Here is a 19,146-nt window from a genome sequence, read left to right as displayed (position 1 = left end):
ATATTTGTACTCAGTACTCCAAGCGAAAATTCAGCTCCACTCACTTTGCATATCCACACAATAATACAGAGAAAATATTTTCCTGTGGATGGCAACATCACCAGTAAACTGAGAGTCATACTGATACTTTATCACATATCGCGCACGTATCTTGACGACATAAACGGCACTACTACGCCACCTTGTGTTACGCGCAATTCTGTTTCCGTTTCTGTCGAACAATTTGTGTCCAGCATAGTGCATCAGTGGTTACGATAACTTCTTGAAAATCTTGTTTAAATGCCCTTAACGGTTTTCTGTGTGTTATCGTTGCCTGTGCTCTATTATGTGGATAGAGACATTGACAGTATTTCCGTAGCTATATTCTTAAATAATTGATTACAATAAGTCTGGAAAGACACATACCAGCATAACGTATGCCAATTTTTATGATCTTTGTTTTATTCTTTGCTAAAAAATATGGACTTGCAATCTGTAGTCGTGTAATGTCTGTTATGACTAAATGTGAGATAGTAATATATTTCATGGAAATTTCTCGTATTCTGGCAGCTAACGCTCGTTGTATGGTTCTCTTCTGTTTTGCAGGCTGCGCTTTCGTGAAATTCAGTTCACATCAAGAGGCGCAGACAGCGATAAGTACGCTCCACGGCAGTCAAACTATGCCGGTAAGTTGGCAGCACTGCTTTTCCCATCTGTGTTCTTTATCGTCCTTGTAATTTCACGACCTTACGTCATCCCTCGAAAATATTTTACGTAGCGTCATGCATCTACGCAGTTATAAGTGAAACTGTAGATACTTGCCGCTCTTATGTAACTGATTCCTTAAATCATATGCTGAAATGCTCTTCATGAGACATGTGCGAAATTCACCGAGAAAACGATTACTAATGGTGAAGTTTGAGGCACCTAGAGAATTAAATAACACTGTGATATTGTTAAATCATACACAGGAAATACACTTATGTGTAAATCAGAGACGGGAGGCACTTTGAGGTTGGGGCAGAAGAGTATATGAGTGTTGGAGGAGGGAGGGGGGGGGGGGGTGTTAGCGAAGGAGAAACAGGCAGACTTTGAAAGAGAGAAAGTATGAATGTGAGAAGGAGGCAGTAAGAGAAATGGAGTGAAACTTAGGCCATTTGAAAGAGACTGGATGTTACAAACAGCTAGTGTGAAAATGAGGAACAGAGTGTAAGTAAGAGCGCTTGTAAATTGTGTGTGTGTGTGTGTGTGTGTGTGTGTGTGTGTGTGTGTGTGTGTGTGTTTTAATAAGGCCTACTAATACTAATGAATAAGTAGCTCCCACCCTACCTCAAAATTTACGATATAATGAGCAGACTATATTAAAAAAATAAAATTAATCTGAGTTCAATATAAGGCCAAGTGCAATGACTGCAGTGAATATTCCTTCTTTTAAATGAATTATTGCAAATACAACGGGGTTTTCATTCAGCTTTCATGGAATTAGCAAATATCAGTTGCTCTCTTAATCTTTATGGAATCGAGTCGTTTCATAATTGCGCGACTGTGTGATTATTAAACAGTCTTCTATACCTGAGATTCTCATGTAGTGTGACATTCGAACAAAGTCAATTCTGCAGGTTCAGGCGAATAAACTGGAGCCAATTGGCACTCAAAGTTATCACACGAAACGAATCGATTCCGTTTTAAACATTGCGAAATTTAACGTTATTTGATTATTTGTCTCATTAATTTTTATAAAAAGTAATTTGGAATAAGTTTCTCCGGCACAATTAATCTTGAAAAGAATTGTTTTTCGCTTAAGAGAACAGGAAATATAATTCACGTTTAACCTAGCCCACATCCAACGAAGCAATAATATACACTATATGATCAAAAGTATCCGGACACCTGGCTGAAAATGACAAGTTCGTGGCGCCCTCCATCGGTAATGCTGGAATTCAGTATGGTGTTGACCCACACTTAGCCTTGACGACAGCTTCCACTCTCGCAGGCAAACGTCCAACTAGGTGCTGGAAGGTTTCTTGGGGAATGGCAGCCCATTCTTCACGGAGTGCTGCATTGAGGAGGGGTATCGATGTCGGTTGGTGAGGTCTGGCACGAAGCCGGCGTTCAAAAACACCCCAAAGGTATATGTGACTGTAAGCTTTCCCGGCGTGAACTATTGATGAAGGTTTCTCGGGTCACCAGCCGGGTGGTAGCGTTGATATCTCGCGACGTTTCGGGAAGTGTCATACTACCCATCTTCTGGCGAAGTGTATTCTATAGGATTCAGGTCAGGACCTGGGTAGGCCATTACAAAGATGTTATTGTCGTGTAACCACTGCGCCACAGGTCGTGCATTATAAACAGGTGCTCGATCGCGTTGAAAGATGCAATCGCCATCCCTGAATTGTTCAACAGTGGGAAGCAAGAACGTGAAATGTGCCACGCAAAACAACAAGGGGTGCAAGCCCCCTCCATGAAAAATACGACCACACCATAATACCACCGTCTCCGAATTTTACTGTTGGCACTACACACGCTGGCAGATGACGTTCATCGTACATTCGCCATACCCACACCCTGCCATCGGATCGCCAGACTGCGTACAGTGATTTGTCACTGCACACAACTTTTTCCCACAGTTCAATCGTCCAATGTTTACACTCCTTACACCAAGCGAGGCGTCGTTTGGCGTTTACCGGCGTGATGTGTGGCTTATGAGCAGCCGCACGACCATGAAATCCAAGTTTTCTCACCTCCCGCCTAACTGACATAGTACTTGCAGTGGATCTTGATGCAGTCTGGAATACCTGTGTGATAGTCTGGATAGATGAAACTTCCTGGCAGATTAAAACTGTGTGCCCGACCGAGACTCGAACTCGGGACCTTTGCCTTTCGCGGGCAATAGATGTCTGGATAGATGTCTGCCTATTACACATTACGACCCTCTTCAACTGTCGGTGGTCTGGCAGACGAGGCCGGCCTGTACGCTTTTGTACTGTACGTGTCCCTTCACATTTCCACTTCACTATCACATAGGGAACAGTGGACCTATGGATGTTTAGGAGTGTGGAAATCTCACATACAGACGTATGACACAAGTGACACCCAATCACCTGTTCGAAGTTCGTGAGTTCCGCCGAGCGCCCCATTCTGCTCTCTCACAATGTCTAATGACTACTGAGGTCGCTGGTATGGAGTACCTGGCAGAAGTTGGCAGCACAGTGGACCTATATGAAAAAACGTATGTTTTGGGGGTGTCCGGATACTTTTGATAACGTAGTGTAAGATAAAACAGACAGTAAATATTTCATCTACACAAAACGACAAAGATATAATTTATTAGGAGTTACAATACCATTGTTCTAAGACCTCTCTGAATGTTCTCAAGCAGAATGGCACGTGACTGGGACGTCGTCATACCACCACCTGGTCGTCACATGACATTCGAGGGAGAATGGGTCAGATGTGCGATAACAGCGCATTTAGGTGTGCCCAGGTCGCGGCAAGCCGAAGGATGGCACAGTCCGCCTTCGAGGCCGTTCATGCACTGAGCTCTTCACGAGTCGCCTTGTCAGGGGTGTACAGTGTCAACCTCGTTTTGGTGCGGCACTGTCAGAGTAAACCTCGTCTTTGTGAAGGGGAGTCGCATAAAGATAACGGATACTCAGAATGAACGGAGTGTTCATTGACATGAATCTTCCTGGCAGACTAAAACTGTGTGCCGGAGTGGGATTCGAAGCTGGCATCTTTGCTACTCACGGGCAAGTAATCTAATGACTGAGCTATCCAAGCACGACTCAAGATCCGACCGAAGATATGCGCGAGAACTTCTACACAGTTTGGAAGGTTGTAGATGGGATACTGAGGGAAGTGACTTTGGAAACAGGTCGTCAGTCGCTTTCGGATAGCTCAGTCGGTAGAGCAATTAGCCACGAAAGGGAAAGTTTCCAAGCTCTAGTCTTGGTCCAGCACAAAGATTTTATTTGCCAGGAAGATTCAGTGATGGGCAGACTGGCCCGAAGACCAACAAACCGCTCTCCATTTCAATGCTGGACGGCGACAACCAGTGAGCAGCAATACCACACTGAATCACCACTTCGCCACAGAGGACAGAAATGATTGCCCTGCACTGATATTTCCCCTCATCGATTTGCAGTCATGGATAGGATGCTCAGAGTCTGGGACAAAGGTCGTATCAACTGGAGAACTGCGTTATACTCTACACTGTGTAACATCTACGCTCGGGCGTACGTTAACTCTTTAAAGCCTGTACTATGGTAAGTTGACGGGCTTCACCTTATAAGAAAGGATTTTAGTAAATATGTTGACCGCGTGTACCTGAATGGAGGCAAAATCAGACTTACACCCACTCAGTAGCAACAATGATACGTCAAGCAAGTCTAAAATGCAACTACACGTTAGGACGGGCAAGAAACATACACAGCAGTTGTTACCAATTGTTAATAATACGGTCGCCAGCCTAATTAGGCATTAAGTGAGTTTTTTCCCTGTACAAGTGGATGTACGTACAAGCATAACAACACGTAGTAATACTGCATTATATGGTAAATTTTAGAACCAGAAAAATCTACTGAACTAATATTTTCACTTTCTGTACTAATTTGGACAAGCTATAAATACACAACATTACACTATAATGATTACTACAAACTGCGTTTTGTCTATTGATCCGACTGAAATCGGGCATAGGTTACCCTAGCAGCAGCACTTTTGAAACACACATACAATGTCAATTTTAAGAAGGGTAAAACACTGATAAATTTAGGTTTTATATTGACTTTAACTTTGCTGGTCAAATCAATTCAGTACACTTCTGAATTCAAATGAATAGAAAAGAAAAAAAGGAGGGGGGGGGGGCCTGAAACTGTAATGATCACTGTAGTGAAAGTTTGATTATTGAGAGCATTAAGCATTCAAGATTTTCAAAATATGATTTACCACTCTTTTTGTCTTATTTCCTGCTCATTTAACTACCGTTATTTTTGTCTCAATTTAAATAAACTTCATTACTAAACCAATTTCAACATTATCTTCCAACTTGGTCAGACCTATATTATTCGTCCAGTATTTCATTAACGACAAAGTTATTTAAATATCATTCTAACATTGATAGGTCTGCAGGTAATTATTATTAACATACACTTTAAATCTTCATCTTGGGATACTCGGATTGCACAACATGTGGAAAGGACCCTGTCTAGGTTAGTTGTGAGGATAATTAATTGATAGGACAGTTCTGGTAACATTTAAGTTGTTATTGAACAGTATGTAGCAAAAGTAACACTGGTCCACACGAATACAGTACTGAAAGTTTCAACCTGTTCGTATCGATGAGGCGGTCGGCAGGCGGCGAGATGGCGAGGCACAAAGCACACGTGCAATTACAGCAATGGCTCATGAAATATCGGCACTTTACTTCTTCATGGCATCGCAATGCTTTTCCATTTAGTGCCTATGGAATATTGTCATGCTGTATAGACGTCGGAAACAGCGCATCCGAGGCTCAACGAAACCACTTTTTCCAGGAGAGCCTCTTCGATCCAGCACGTGTTCCTCAGGTCGATGCCCAACTCCGACTACTACTGCTGAGCCCGTTATGCCATACCGCGCCCGTGCGCATTTTCCCGCGCTCGCCTGCCTCCACCTTTTACCGCTCCCCTACAGACAGGGTATTCATCAAAGGTTTTACGTTCCACATATCCTAATACATTGCCTACGTATGGACCAGGCATACAATTACAACTTTCACATCTTACAATAGTTTCAACATTAGTTCCACTTCCCTTCGATTACAACATTACTTGAAATTTGACAAAAACATGAAAATTTACATCGAAAATTGTTTATAGCTTCAACATAATGGCATGAAATAAAAAAGAAATGAAATCAGAACATCGATTATACTAATTTATTGAAATTCAGAAGAAAAAAATTTATTACATATACAGTAGGATGACGTTAGTGTTGTTACAACTGGCGCACGTTCATGTCTGAGTACAAGTATCTCAAACACCACACCAGAGGGCACATCCTTTAGGCACCATTTGCAATGTCTCCTGTCCTGATTATAAGGCAGGCGTCAGATTCCTCTCATAGTTTCAGGCGTCGTAAATGGTTGCTAGCTTAGTCACTGTGATTATGATCAAGCTGCGAATAGGATTAAAGACATGTGTGGTGATTAAAACGTTATGTGAATAAGTGACAAACTCAAATATACAGATATATTGGATAAAGTCCCAATTGCAGATAAAGGAACATCAGTTAATGTTATAATACTGAAATGAGTGGAAAAAGTGTTTAAATTTTTTAATGGCTCTAAGCTCTATGGGAGTTAACACCTGTGGTCTTCAGTCCCCTAGACTTAGAACTACTTAAACCTAACTAACCTAAGGACATCACACACATCCATTCCCGAGGCAGGATTCGAACATGCCACCGTAGCGGTCGCGCGGTTCCATGTAAATTTTTAGAAGATTTTATTAAACACAATGTGTACAACTTATTAATTACTTAAATAAAATTATCATCATTTGCATATGAAGACCGTGACACTGGATGATGTGATATGTATTGCAAGGTCCTCTGCATATGGCGCACTGACCCCTGTCGGTGGTATTGTAAATCCCTCAGTTGGGCATATTCGGTAATGTAGTGCATCGGCAGCCACCCTCGTCTACAGATGGAACAACTGCATGTTGGTTTCCTTCCATTCGTCATTCGTTATAAAACTGGTACAGCTAAATGTCTTCATTAAGTGATTATAATTTTTGTATCGTTCTACTGCCATACCTAGAGGGTGTGCTATCGCACATTAACGAATGTGGTGAAGAAAATCACATGCGTTGTGTGACTACACGAGATGAATCTGTGCCCTTCGTATATCTCCAGGCCGCAGACAAGGGCCCATCCGTGAACAGTTTAAAGTAAGTAAAGTACAGCAATGCAGTACTGTGCTGAGTAGTACAATATAGAACTAACTACGGTTCGATATCACTTGGCGCCATATTTGCGTACGTTATTTACGATACACTGTAAGAGAAAAAATACGACACACCATGAGAAAAGTATCCTACTGAGACGATTATAGGTAGGCGTGATGTCCATGTACAGACAAACAAATCATTACACTTTCAAAAAAATAAAATAAAATAAAAAATAAAAAACTGGATGATTTATTGAAGAGAAAGAGCTTCACAAATCCAGCCTCCAATAACGCGTTAGTCCACGTCTGGCCCTAATGAAAGCCGTTGGTTGGCTTGGCATTGATTTGTACAGCTGTTGGAAATCCTCTTGAGGGATATCGTGCCAAATTCTGACCAATTAGCGCGTTAAGTTGAAATCCCGATCTGGTTAGATGGCCCTGCCCATATGTCTCCAACGTTCTGAATTGGGAAGAGATCCAGCGACCTTTCTGGCAAAGGTAGTGTTTGGCAAGTACAAAGACAAGCAATAGAAACTTTCGCCGTATGTGGACGGGCATTATCGTGCTGAAATGTCAGCCGAGGATAGTTTGCCATAAAGGGCAACAAAACGGGTTGTAGAATATCGTCGACGTATAGCTGTGCTGTAAGGGTACCGCCGATGACAAGAAAGGGGCCCCGCTATGTAATGAAATGGCACCCAAGACCGTTACACTTGGCTGTCCGGCCGTATGACGGGCGACAGTCAGTTTAGAATCCCACCATTATTTGGAGCGTCTCACACATGATTTCGAACTGGAATCTCATTGACTGGAGTAGAATTGTCTTCAGTGCTGAGTCCTAATTCGAATTCAGTCCGAACGACCAGCGAAGACGTGTATGGAGAACCCCCGACAGCGTTGGCATCCCATCCTGTCACCCACCATATGGCCCGACAACAAGGCGTGTTGGTCCGGGGAGCCATTTCTTTTCACTGCAGGACCCCTTTCGTTCTCATTCGCGGAAATCTTACACCAGAGCGTTACACCGACGATATTCCAATTGGGATTTTGACGCTCTAAAGCGTGAATTGGACAAATTTCGTTACGATATCGCTCAGGACGATACCCATCAACTCTATCAATCAATGCCAAGCCGAAAAACTACTTGCATAAGGGCCGGAGGTGAACCAACGCGTTATTGACTTGTTCAATTTGCGAACATCCTTCGTTTGAATAGGTGGTACAACTTTACTGAAATCATTCCCACATGTGTACCCGTGCTGGGAAATCAGCAGCTGGTAGTGGCTGGTACGTATACGATAGGTTCCCGTATAGCACTCTCCAGACAGTCATGTGATCAGCAGTAGTTGTTGCACCTAACTGCCTTACGCTGACACTAAGGTTGTCGTCAGTTGTACGCAAAAATTACTCCTCTAGCTGAAGTGTCCTCGTCTTTCTAGGCCTCCTCCAGTCGCGGCTAGTAGACTTAAGTGTCCCATTTTCCTTAAGACGACGATCAGCTGCTTCGCACAGCCTCCTGTCGGGGCACCGACGTCCTGGAAATCTCTCCCGATACAAATGTTGAGCGCTACGGCCACTACCATCTCATCTGTTAATCCTTACAGCAAACGGGTATCTGGAAACTCCGCATCTGAATAAACTTCTACTGCACTGTGCCGGAAACCAAGTCCGTGCGAACACTAAACAGCTGATGCTACGTGCTTCATGTTAGCAGAGCAGTGAAGTTAAGTCAACACAGGCAACTAAGTGAGTCACGTGTCAACATTACCTTCGTTCCACTAGAACAACAAACGCCGGCAGTAAACTTAAGAATTACAGCTTGCTGTACATTCTAACCGAGCGTAACCACCTGCTTATTTTGAATGTTTTATGTAAAAAATATTTCATCTAATACTGGTACGACCTATTTCTGTGGGTTACCCACGACTGATGAAGTTATGAAGGGAAGCAGAAACTTTGCTCTAACATGAGAATAAAGCGTTTCCGGACCCATGCCCACATAACACATTTACTTCACGTGGTGAATGTTTTCTGAAAGTCTGGCCATACCTTTTTGTTACATCTTCTATAATATTGCTTTCAGATTAATATTTGTATAATAATGTCAGTTACAATTATGTAGTTACGATGAAAAGACATACTCGTTACACATTACACTCAATGATGTGTTACAACGGAAAATGAAAGTTCTGTACAATGCGTGTAACTGCTCCCACTCGTCAATGGGAAGGGCTGTCATGCAGTGTGTCATCATTTTGACATTAGTCAGTAATGGCTCTCACTTGTCGTCTAGCGTTATTTGCTTGACGCTACTTCTTTCTTGTTTGGTAATTTGTAAACGTTAATGTGATAATTATTTTCCAGCAATTATGTTACGGAAAGATAGTGCGCATACTGCCCTTATGACGTTGTGTACAACGAACGGAATAGAACGACAGCATCGCGCTGATTATTTTTTCTATTTTTTTCTTCACATTCATGAAATTGTAATTTATATCCCTCCGCTCTCCATATAGTATAAATTAACATTTTTACGGGTGTTCTGTGTATTTTTCAGCAGGCAGTTTATGATTAAATACAAACAATGTTCCGTCGTATTTTACAGGATCGTTATTCATCAGTAAACACAGATGCTTCAATTGACACTTCTCAATAAAACTGGAATGTGTGTGACAACGGTGACGTAGTGCCAATCAGGAAACCGGTAACTTCCGCTCGTTTCTTCTGTCTCCGGCTTAAACCATCCAAACAGTGAGGTTGTGGCTATCACACCGCGGGAAACGGTTCGGTATTCTGTCAAGATATCTTGAGATCTGCACCTGCTACACACTGAAAGCCACTAGACTGTTGTGTTGTGAAGGATAGTCCTCGCACCACCGTCGTTCCCCGTCCCGTGTCCCTTTTGCGAAGGTTGTATAGGGATAACAACAGTGGGAAAATCTCCATTTGAATTGAAGTTTCTTTGATTTTTCGTCATGGACCTTTCGCATGATATACACTATCTGATCAAAAGTAGCCGGCCACCATTGCGTAATGCATAACTAAGCACTAGTTGTCACTAGAGGCTAACCCTACAGTATAAAAGGAGGCGGCAAGTATCTTGTTGTCAGCAGAGTAGCATTGAGCAGAACGGGTCGGCCAGGACAGCTCAGTGACTTCGAATGTGGACTGGTGATTGGATGTAACGTAACAAATCCATCAAGGACATTTGCCCTGCGTGGTAAAAGCGCGATCCACTTTGAGTTAGAAGATAGCATTACTTACTAAAAAAAAAACATTCTGTAAGGCATCGAACTCTCACGTATAAAACAGCTTCAAATGTCTGATTAATTTACAAATGAGTGTGCTAGTTAACTGATGCTAAGCATCTAAGATAGAAAAAAAGCTTAGAAATCATTGGAAATTATATGCAAGTTTATTGAAAGTGCTGTCATTTTCGAATACCAGACGAATGTAATCTGGATAAAGTTACTTTGCTGTTCTGGAAGAATGCTGCCTCAAGACATATACACAGTAATGAGAATTAGTGGTAACACCTTCCGGTGTGTGTGTGTGTGTGTGTGTGTGTGTGTGTGTGTGTGTGTGTGTGTGTGTGTGTGTGTGTGAACATATTTATTCAAATGCGACCTATTTCGGTGCCACACTGTACCGTCGGTTGGCCAGCAGAGGAGCCCACGTCAGAGGAGTGTGTCACCAACACACGTTGATTTGAATAAAGTGGTTCAAACACTAATCTGAAGGCCTTACCATTAATTCTGATGTACTAATCAGCCATTGTTTCACTCGCCATCCGAAACAGAAGATGGATATACGAAATATACCCAGTTTGCAAATGTAATTTTACTTGTGTTACTGTGTTAAATCTTCAGCGTGAGAGTACCAGCTGTGGTTACAAAATAACGGAACTATAGCTGCAAAACATTTGCAAAACATACATATTTATTTACTGTCACCCTCAACATACTCCTCTATCGGTACAACGCTCCAGGCGAATTTTCCATTGTTGGAAACAGTCCTTGCAAGTCTTCCTCTGTGAGCTCCTCCAGGACGCATGTAGCTTTTCCTCTCATTACTCCAAGGTCCTGAAATGTTTCTTTTAATGCAGATTTGACCTTAGAGGATAAGTAAGTCACATGGTGCTAGGTCAGGCGAGTAGAGTGGGGGAGGGATGCTGTACTTCGCTACAGACCTCGCAACAGACAATGCGGTATCAGCTGCTGCGTTGTCTTGAGACAGAACCCGTGACTTGTTCTTCCACAATTCGAGTCTTTTTTTTCTTGGAGGTTGAGCAAGAACCTCGTTAGTAATGAAGATTAATAGTTTGACCTTCAGGAACCGTATGAAGATACACAATTCCATGAATTTCGAAGAAAACAGTCATCGCTTTGAATCTTGATTTGCTCTTTCGAGCTCTTTTCGCTCTCGGTGAAGTTGGGCCCTTCCAGTGTACGGATTGACGCTTAGTTTCTGGATCATAAGTAAAAAACCAAGATTCGTCACATGTTGTTATTTCCGAGAAATTACAATCATTTTCTGTGGTACTGAGAGTGTCAGTACAAACATTTTTACGAGCTTCTTTTAGTTCGATCGTGAGAATTTTCGGCACCAGTTTCGCACACACTATTCTCATGTTAATCTGTTTTTGTAAATGTGTCGTCGATTCTTACAATTTCAGCAATCGATCGCATACTCAGCTGGCGGTCATATCAAATCAGATTATCTGCTTTTCCAATATTTTCTTCCTTTTTTGCTGTTGAAGGGCGTCCCGGGCGTCAGTATCTTCAAAGTCTCCTCGGCCACCTCGAAAACGCTTAAACCACTCAAAAACCAGCGTAGGTGATAATCTTCGCTATACATTTCTTTTAGTAAAAGGTAGGTTTCAGTAGCAGTTTTTCCAAGTTTCACATGAAACTTCACGACAATTCGTTGCTCTTTTATTACACTTGTAATTTTTCCGGTTCAAATGGCTCTGAGCACTTTGGGACTTAACATCTGAAGGCATCAGTCCCCTAGAACTTATCAATTACTTAAACCTAACTAACCTAAAGGCATCACACACATCCATGCCCGAGGCAAATTTTTCCGGGAAACAGCTCTTACGCAAACGAAGGCCACCGGCCACAATAATTTGTCTACAGACACCGCAGTTGCCGTATTCGACTGAGGCGGCTTCATACTTTGTAAGTAGGCTGTTTATGTTTTCTTATCGGCAACGTTACGTAGCGCTCGGTATGAAACTCACTGGCTGTGCTGTGTGCAGTCTGTGGCTAGTTTGCATTGTTGTCTGTCATTGTAGTGTGGGGCAGCGGCAGTTAAGTCAGATTGCGTTGCGCTAAAAATATTGTGTGTCAGGTTAAGCACAGTCTTGTATAATTTTTCTAAGGGGACGTTTCAACTTCACAGCTATTGGTCGTTCATCTTTGGTGCATTTGTACTTACTCTTGGACATCATCAGTGACGTCATTTTACAGCCACAGCTCTCATACCTCTTAATGAATAGAATATGACAGCATTATAAGTTTTTAAATTCGGTCAATAATTACATTCGATAGTGAAAATGAAATTTGTATTGTCCCTGAAAGCCGTTAGGCAAAGTGCGACTTGGTCCGGATGAGACGAACCGCGTTGTTCAAATTTCTGCCTGGAACCAAATGTCTATACATATAGCAGTTTTTAAAGCCTTATATTTGGTAAGAGCTACTCTCCACCGCGTACTTCGCAGTGATTTATGGATATGCGTACCATTGTAGAAATCGTCGGTGTAGGTAGTCCTGACTCGTTCAGGAGTGAAAGCCTCCGAAAATAATCTTCGCGCTTGCCCAGGGATACGCAGTATGCAAAAGAGCGCAGCGCGGCGGAGCTCGGATATGGGATTCCAGATCGCGGGGAAGTCCCGGCGCCGTAATAATTCGGCGGCGGGCCGCGCAGTGCCGCTAAAAGCACCGGCGGACAGGCTCGGAGATTCCCGTTGCTGCGCCAGGCGAAACGCGGAGAGGGAGGTACTTCCCCGGGAACGGGCATTTTCTTTCCGCCACGTTGGCAAGACGCAACAGCGCTGTTTAATCAGCAGAAACGCCTAAGCTGCAGCGTCGGCCGCCGGAATTAGGGACGATGAAAAAGTTGCTGGCGGGGCGGAGCGCGCGAAAAATATTATGCGCTGGTAGCGGCCAAAGTGGGACACGTTATTACGCCCACGATTTATGGGAGGGCGGCTGTGTGTGAGGTGAGGTGGGAAGAAGGGTGGCTGTCCGCCTCGCGCCGAGCCTACAAGTCCTGAGCCCGCGCTAGTGCAATGAGTGATACAGTGATGTGGAGGCGGTATTTCTCGATTTTCTAAAAGCATTTGACTCTGTACCACATTTACGCCTATTATCTAAAGTACTATCGTATATGGTGTCAAGCGAGATTTGTGACTCGACCGAGGATCTCCTGGTGAGGAGGACGAAACTTGTTATCTAGGATGGAAAGTCATCGACAGATTTAGAAGTAATTTCGAATGTGCCTCGGGGAAGTCTGTTGACACCTACGGTGTTTGTCTTCTATACGCTATAAGACGAAAAAAAAACGACGCACCACGAAGGAATTGTCCGTGTGGGACTGAAATCTATAGATGTGCTTACAATTTCAGAAACATTGGACGTTATTCAGGAGAAAGAGCTTCACAAACTGAGCAAGTCAATAACGCATTGGTCCACCTCCGACGCTTCTGCAAGCAGTTATTCAGCTTGTCATTGATAGCATTGTTGAATGTCCTAAGGTATATCGTAACAAATTCTGTACAACTGACGCGTTAGATCGTCAAAATTCCGAATTGGGGAGAGATTCGGCGATCTTGCTGGCCATGGTAGGTTCTGGAAAGCATAAAGGTAAGCAGTAGAATCTCTCGCCGTGTGCAGGCTGGCATTATCTTGCTGAAATATAAGCCCAGGATGGCTTACCGTGAAGGGTAACAAAACGGGACGTAGAATATTTGTGCCCTAAGGGCGTCTACGAAAATAAATAGCACCCCAGATCATCACTCCCGGTTGTCGGGCTCCATGCCGGGCGATAGTTTTGTATCCCACTGCTGTCCAAGGCGTCTCCAGACAAGTCTTCGCTGGTCATCGGAGTTGAAATCGAAGCGGGTCTTAGCACCGAAGACAACTCTATTCCAGTCAGTGAGATCCCAGATAGGAAACAATCTCAGGTTAGCAGCCGAGTGGCGTCGTCATCGTCTTGTCACAACGTTTCAATGGATTCCGTACACATCATCTTCAGGCGAAGTGTCGGGATGCTGTCTGTCGCGTTTCTTTATAGCCGCCCCTGCCGGCCAGTCACGCGCCAGCGGAATCGCACGGCGCGCTCGGCGCCGCCGTTGGGAACGTTGGGAGGGGAGAGACGCGCGTTGCGGCTCCAGTGCGGGCGTCGACTCCTGGTGTTCCTTCATTCCATGCCCGGTCCCCTTCTGACCGGAGAGTTCCTGCCGAATCTTGTTAACTGCGGGATCTCATGCCGAACTGGGATGATAACCACTGCCTCGATTAAATAGGAATATAAAAAAAGGGAGGAAGGTTTATCTGTTTAGCAAGAGTAATAGAAGGCAGATTTCAGACTACCTAACAGATCAAAACGAAAATTTCTGTTCCGACACTGTCAATGTTGAGTGTTTATGGAAAAAGTTCAGGGCAATCGTAAAATGCGTTTTAGACAGGTACGTGCCGAGTAAAACTGTGAGGGACGGGAAAAACCCACCGTGGTTCAACAACAAAATTAGGAAACTACTGCGAAAGCAAAGAGAGCTTCACTGCAGGTTTAAACGCAGCCAAAACCTCTCAGACAAACAGAAGCTAAATGATGTCAAAGTTAGCGTAAGGAGGGCTATGCGTGAAGCGTTCAGTGAATTCGAAAGTAAAATTCTATGTACCGACTTAACAGAACATCCTAGGAAGTTCTGGTCTTACGTTAAATCAGTAAGTGGCTCGAAACAGCATATCCAGACACTCTGGGATGATGATGGAATTTAAACAGAGGATGACACGCGCAAAGCTGAAATACTGAACACCTTTTTCCAAAGCTGTTTCACAGAGGAAGACCGCACTGCAGTTCCTTCTCTAAGTCCTCGCACAAACGAAAAAATGGCTGACATCGAAATAAGTGTCCAAGGAATAGAAAATCAACTGGAATCACTCAACAGACGAAAGTCCACTGGACCTCACGGGATACCAATTCGATTCTACACAGAGTACGCGAAAGAACTTGCCCCCCTTCTAACAGCCGTGTACCGCAAGTCTCTAGAGGAACGGAAGGTTCCAAATGATTGGAAAAGAGCACAGGTAGTCCCAGTCTTCAAGAAGGGTCGTCGAGCAGATGCGCAAAACTATAGACCTATATCTCTGACGTCGATCTGTTGTAGAATTTTAGAACATGTTTTTTGCTCGAGTATCATGTCGTTTTTGGAAACCCAGAACCTACTATGTAGGAATCAACACGAATTCCGGAAACAGCGATCGTGTGAGACCCAACTCGCTTTATTTGTTCATGAGACCCAGAAAATATTAGATACACGCTCCCAGGTAGATGCTATTTTCCTTGACTTCCGGAAGGCGTTCGATACAGTTCCGCACTGTCGCCTGATAAACGAAGTAAGAACCTACGGAATATCAGACCAGCTGTGTGGCTGGATTAAAGAGTTCTTAGCAAACAGAACACAGCATGTTGTTCTCAATGGAGAGACGTCTACAGACGTTAAAGTAAACTCTGGCGTGCCACAGGTGAGTGTTATGGGACCATTATTGTTTTTCACAATATATATATAAATGACCTAGTAGATAGTGTCGGAAGTTCATGCCGATTCTGCCTGAGAGAGCGATGAGCTTACCCCGTGAAACTATTTTGACACCCACCTACTTAGGGAGAAATGGTCGTCGGCCTGAACGAAACAGCAGAGAAGGCTGTGACATGAGGTCAGCCAGTAGAACGCTGACTACGACGACATCACGATGGGAACGGCACCTATACGAACAGAATGTAAGCGCTGCTCCAGCTAGCCTCGGCGGCACTAGAAGACGAGCCGTTATCCGAACTCTTGAGTCGTGACTTATTTTTTGCTTGCACGGAAATTGTATATATCGAAGGACATTCATTATTTGCATGTCGCCAATCGCTTGCGACACCTGTTTGCAAAAAGGTCAAGTTAAGTATTGTCAACTCAATTTACTGTGATAAACTCCATTAATAAGATTTGCAATCTGAGTCAAGACTTTCTTGAAGACAGAACTCAACACGTCGCTCTTAAAGGAACTGAATCGACAGTTGTAAAGGTAATATCCGGCGTGCCACAGAGCAGTGTGGTAGGACCGATGCTGTTCACAGTATATATATAAATGATCTAGTAGATAGTGCGGATGCTCTTTAAGGCTATTCGCAGATGATGCAGTTGTTTATACCAAAGTAGCAACGACAGAAGACAGTAAGAATTTGCAGAACGACCTGCAGAGAACTGATGAATGGTGCAGACTCTGGCAGTTGACACTGAACGTAAATATGTGTAACAAATTGTGCATTCATAGGGGGAAAAATCCACTACTGTACAGCTACACTATTAATGACAAATAGCTGGAGACAGCGTCTGCCGTAAAATATCTAGGCGTAGCTATACAGAGCGACCTTAAGCGGAATGACCACATAAAACAGATAGTGGGAAAGCAGACAAGACTCAGATTCATCGGAAGAATCTTAAGGAAATGTAACTCATCCACGAAAGAAGTGGCTTATAAGGCGCTCGTTCGCCCGATTCTTGAGTATTGTTCATCTATGTGGGACTCTATCAGGTAGGGCTGTTAGAGGAGATAGAGAAGATCCAACGAAGAGCGGCGCGTTTCGTCACAGGATCGTTTAGCTGGCGAGAGAGCGTTACGTAGATGCTAAACAAACTCCACTGGCAGACGTTACAAGAGAGGCGTTGTGCATCACGGATAGTTTTACTATTGAAATTTCGGGACAGCACTTTTCAGGATGAGTCAAACAACATAGTACTTCACCCGGCATACGTCTCGCGTATTGATCACAAGGAGAAAATTCGAGCAATTAGAGCCAATACGTGGGCTTACAGACAATCATTCCGTGGAACAGGGTTGGAGGGATCAAATAGTGGTACCGAAAGTACCCTCCGCCACACGCCATTAGGTGGCTTGCGGAGTATGATGTAGATGAATGCTGTCTAGCTATCCGAGAAAACAGCTTCCTAGGCACCCTATATAAGACGAGTGGGCAGAATCCCACAAACATGATTGCCTACATTGATAACAAAACGATTCTTACTTCCAGGGAAACTGCACTTTACACTTTACAAAGTAAGGATTCACTTAGCTGGGTGGTTGTGGTCGCGGTCGTGTTTTAGTGGCAGCTAACGTTAGGGCAATGTCACCACACCAACGATTCCTGGCACCTTCCCCCTCTTCCAATATTCGCGTATATTACCATGTTCCAGGTAAACTTGCCTTGAGCATTGCTTTATCATCACAAACACGTGCTGCTGCTGTTTTCCGAGCTCACTACGCAACAAGCAACTGCTGTACTCAAAGTTATTACAAAAAAAAGTCTTCCTAGCAAGTGCAGCTCGCGTGACTTACACGTTCGGCACTTGCTTTCATTACATACTTAACGGCTTCTACATAATTAATCTGTTGAAAGAATTAAACGCGAAAATAACATCAGAATTTGCACGTTCCTTCAGACAGGAAAATTACATTCCCGCAAATCTAATGGATGGCGCTATTTGTTACATTCACAGAATACTGGCGCCTACTTTTAAATATCTCAAACTCTGCTATGAACTGAAATTTGCAGACATACGAGTATGAATCAAATTTATGCTTGTCTCCACGTTCTAAAAATGAGTATTTAAATGTATATTACGGTCTTTATTTAATTGGGTGATTACAATGAGGTCCCTTATTGCGCGTAGGAAAATGCTGTGTGTGAAAGATTTTACAACCTTGTGTACTGAAGTAATAGAGGAACAATTCGGAGACTAAAACTGCTTGTATCAGGATGACAACGCAGACGTCATAAAGCAGAATCTGTGAAGCAATGGTTTCTGAACTGAAATCGACTGCCCTTGACGGAGTCCGGTTGTCAACACAACGGAACACCTTTGGGATGAGTTGGACCGTCGACTTCGCTACAGACCGAAGCGTTCAACATCCCATACCTTCTCGACTCTTGGGGAAGAATAGGCAGCCAGACTGCATACACTCATTCGCGGCACAAAGAGCTCCGACAAGAGCTCAAGGCATCGAAACTGCAAATGGCGGTCACATCTCATATTAAAGTCCACTCGTAAGTGTCCGGATACCGTTTAGCAGATAGAGCAAAGGACAGCTGAGTTAGTTTGGGGATACCTTACACACCTAGCGCCCATACAACAAAAATCAGCAATGCTGTAAATATCGGACTTTAATGTCTCCACCGTATGAACATTAGACTGTATACTATAAGATAAAAAAAACAATGTGCCACGAAGGAATTATCCGACTAGGATGGAAATCGGTAGATATGACATACAAACAAATTGCTACAATCTCCGAAAAATTTGATCATTTATTCAAGAGAAAGACGTTCACAAAGTGAGCACACCAATAATGCGTTGGTCCACCTCTAGCTCTTATGCAAATAGTTATGCGGCTTATCATTGATTGTCGTCCTGAGAGATATCTTACCAAATTCTGTCCAATTGGCGTGTTAGATCGCCAAAATCCCGAGTTAGTTGGAGGGCCCTGCCCATCATGATTCAAACGTTGCAAATTAGGGAGAAATCCGGCGACTTGCTGCCCAAAACAGGGTTTGGCAAGCACGAAGACAAGCAATCGAAACTCTTGCCGTGTGTGGGTGGGCATTATCTTGCTGAAATGTAAGCTCAGGATGGCTTCCAATGAAGGGCAACGAAACGGGGCGTAGATTTTCGTCGACGTACCGCTGTGCTGTAAGGGTCCTCCAACCGCCTCCAGACTTTGAAGATCTAACGCGCCAACAGGACAGAATTTGGCACGATATCCCTCAGAACGACGTCCAACAGCTCTGCCAATCAATGCCAAGCCGAATAACTACCCGCACAAGGCTCACAGGTGGATCAACGAATTATTAACTTGCTCAATCTGTGCAGCACTTTCTCTGGAATACGAGAATTTCATCCAATGTTTCTGAAATTGTGATCACTTGTTTTGTCTGTACCTGTAAATCACATTTACACATTCCCC

General features: G+C 43.6%; 1 protein-coding gene across 1 annotated transcript in view; it reads left to right on the top strand.

Annotated features, from left to right (window-relative positions):
- The first annotated feature begins 485 nt into the window (after nucleotides 1-485).
- Nucleotides 486-19,146, top strand: part of LOC126109461 (CUGBP Elav-like family member 4) — a 202,655-nt gene continuing 183,994 nt past the window's right edge. The window contains exons 1-2 of the mRNA XM_049914489.1: nucleotides 486-504; nucleotides 586-665. Coding sequence (XP_049770446.1) covers nucleotides 486-504; nucleotides 586-665 — 99 coding nt within the window. The remainder of the gene's footprint in view (nucleotides 505-585; nucleotides 666-19,146) is intronic.

The sequence above is a fragment of the Schistocerca cancellata genome, chromosome 12, assembly GCF_023864275.1.
Source record: "Schistocerca cancellata isolate TAMUIC-IGC-003103 chromosome 12, iqSchCanc2.1, whole genome shotgun sequence".
NCBI lineage: Eukaryota > Metazoa > Arthropoda > Insecta > Orthoptera > Acrididae > Schistocerca > Schistocerca cancellata.
Note: the sequence above shows the minus strand (reverse complement) of the source record. Positions and strands in the feature narration are given on the sequence as shown.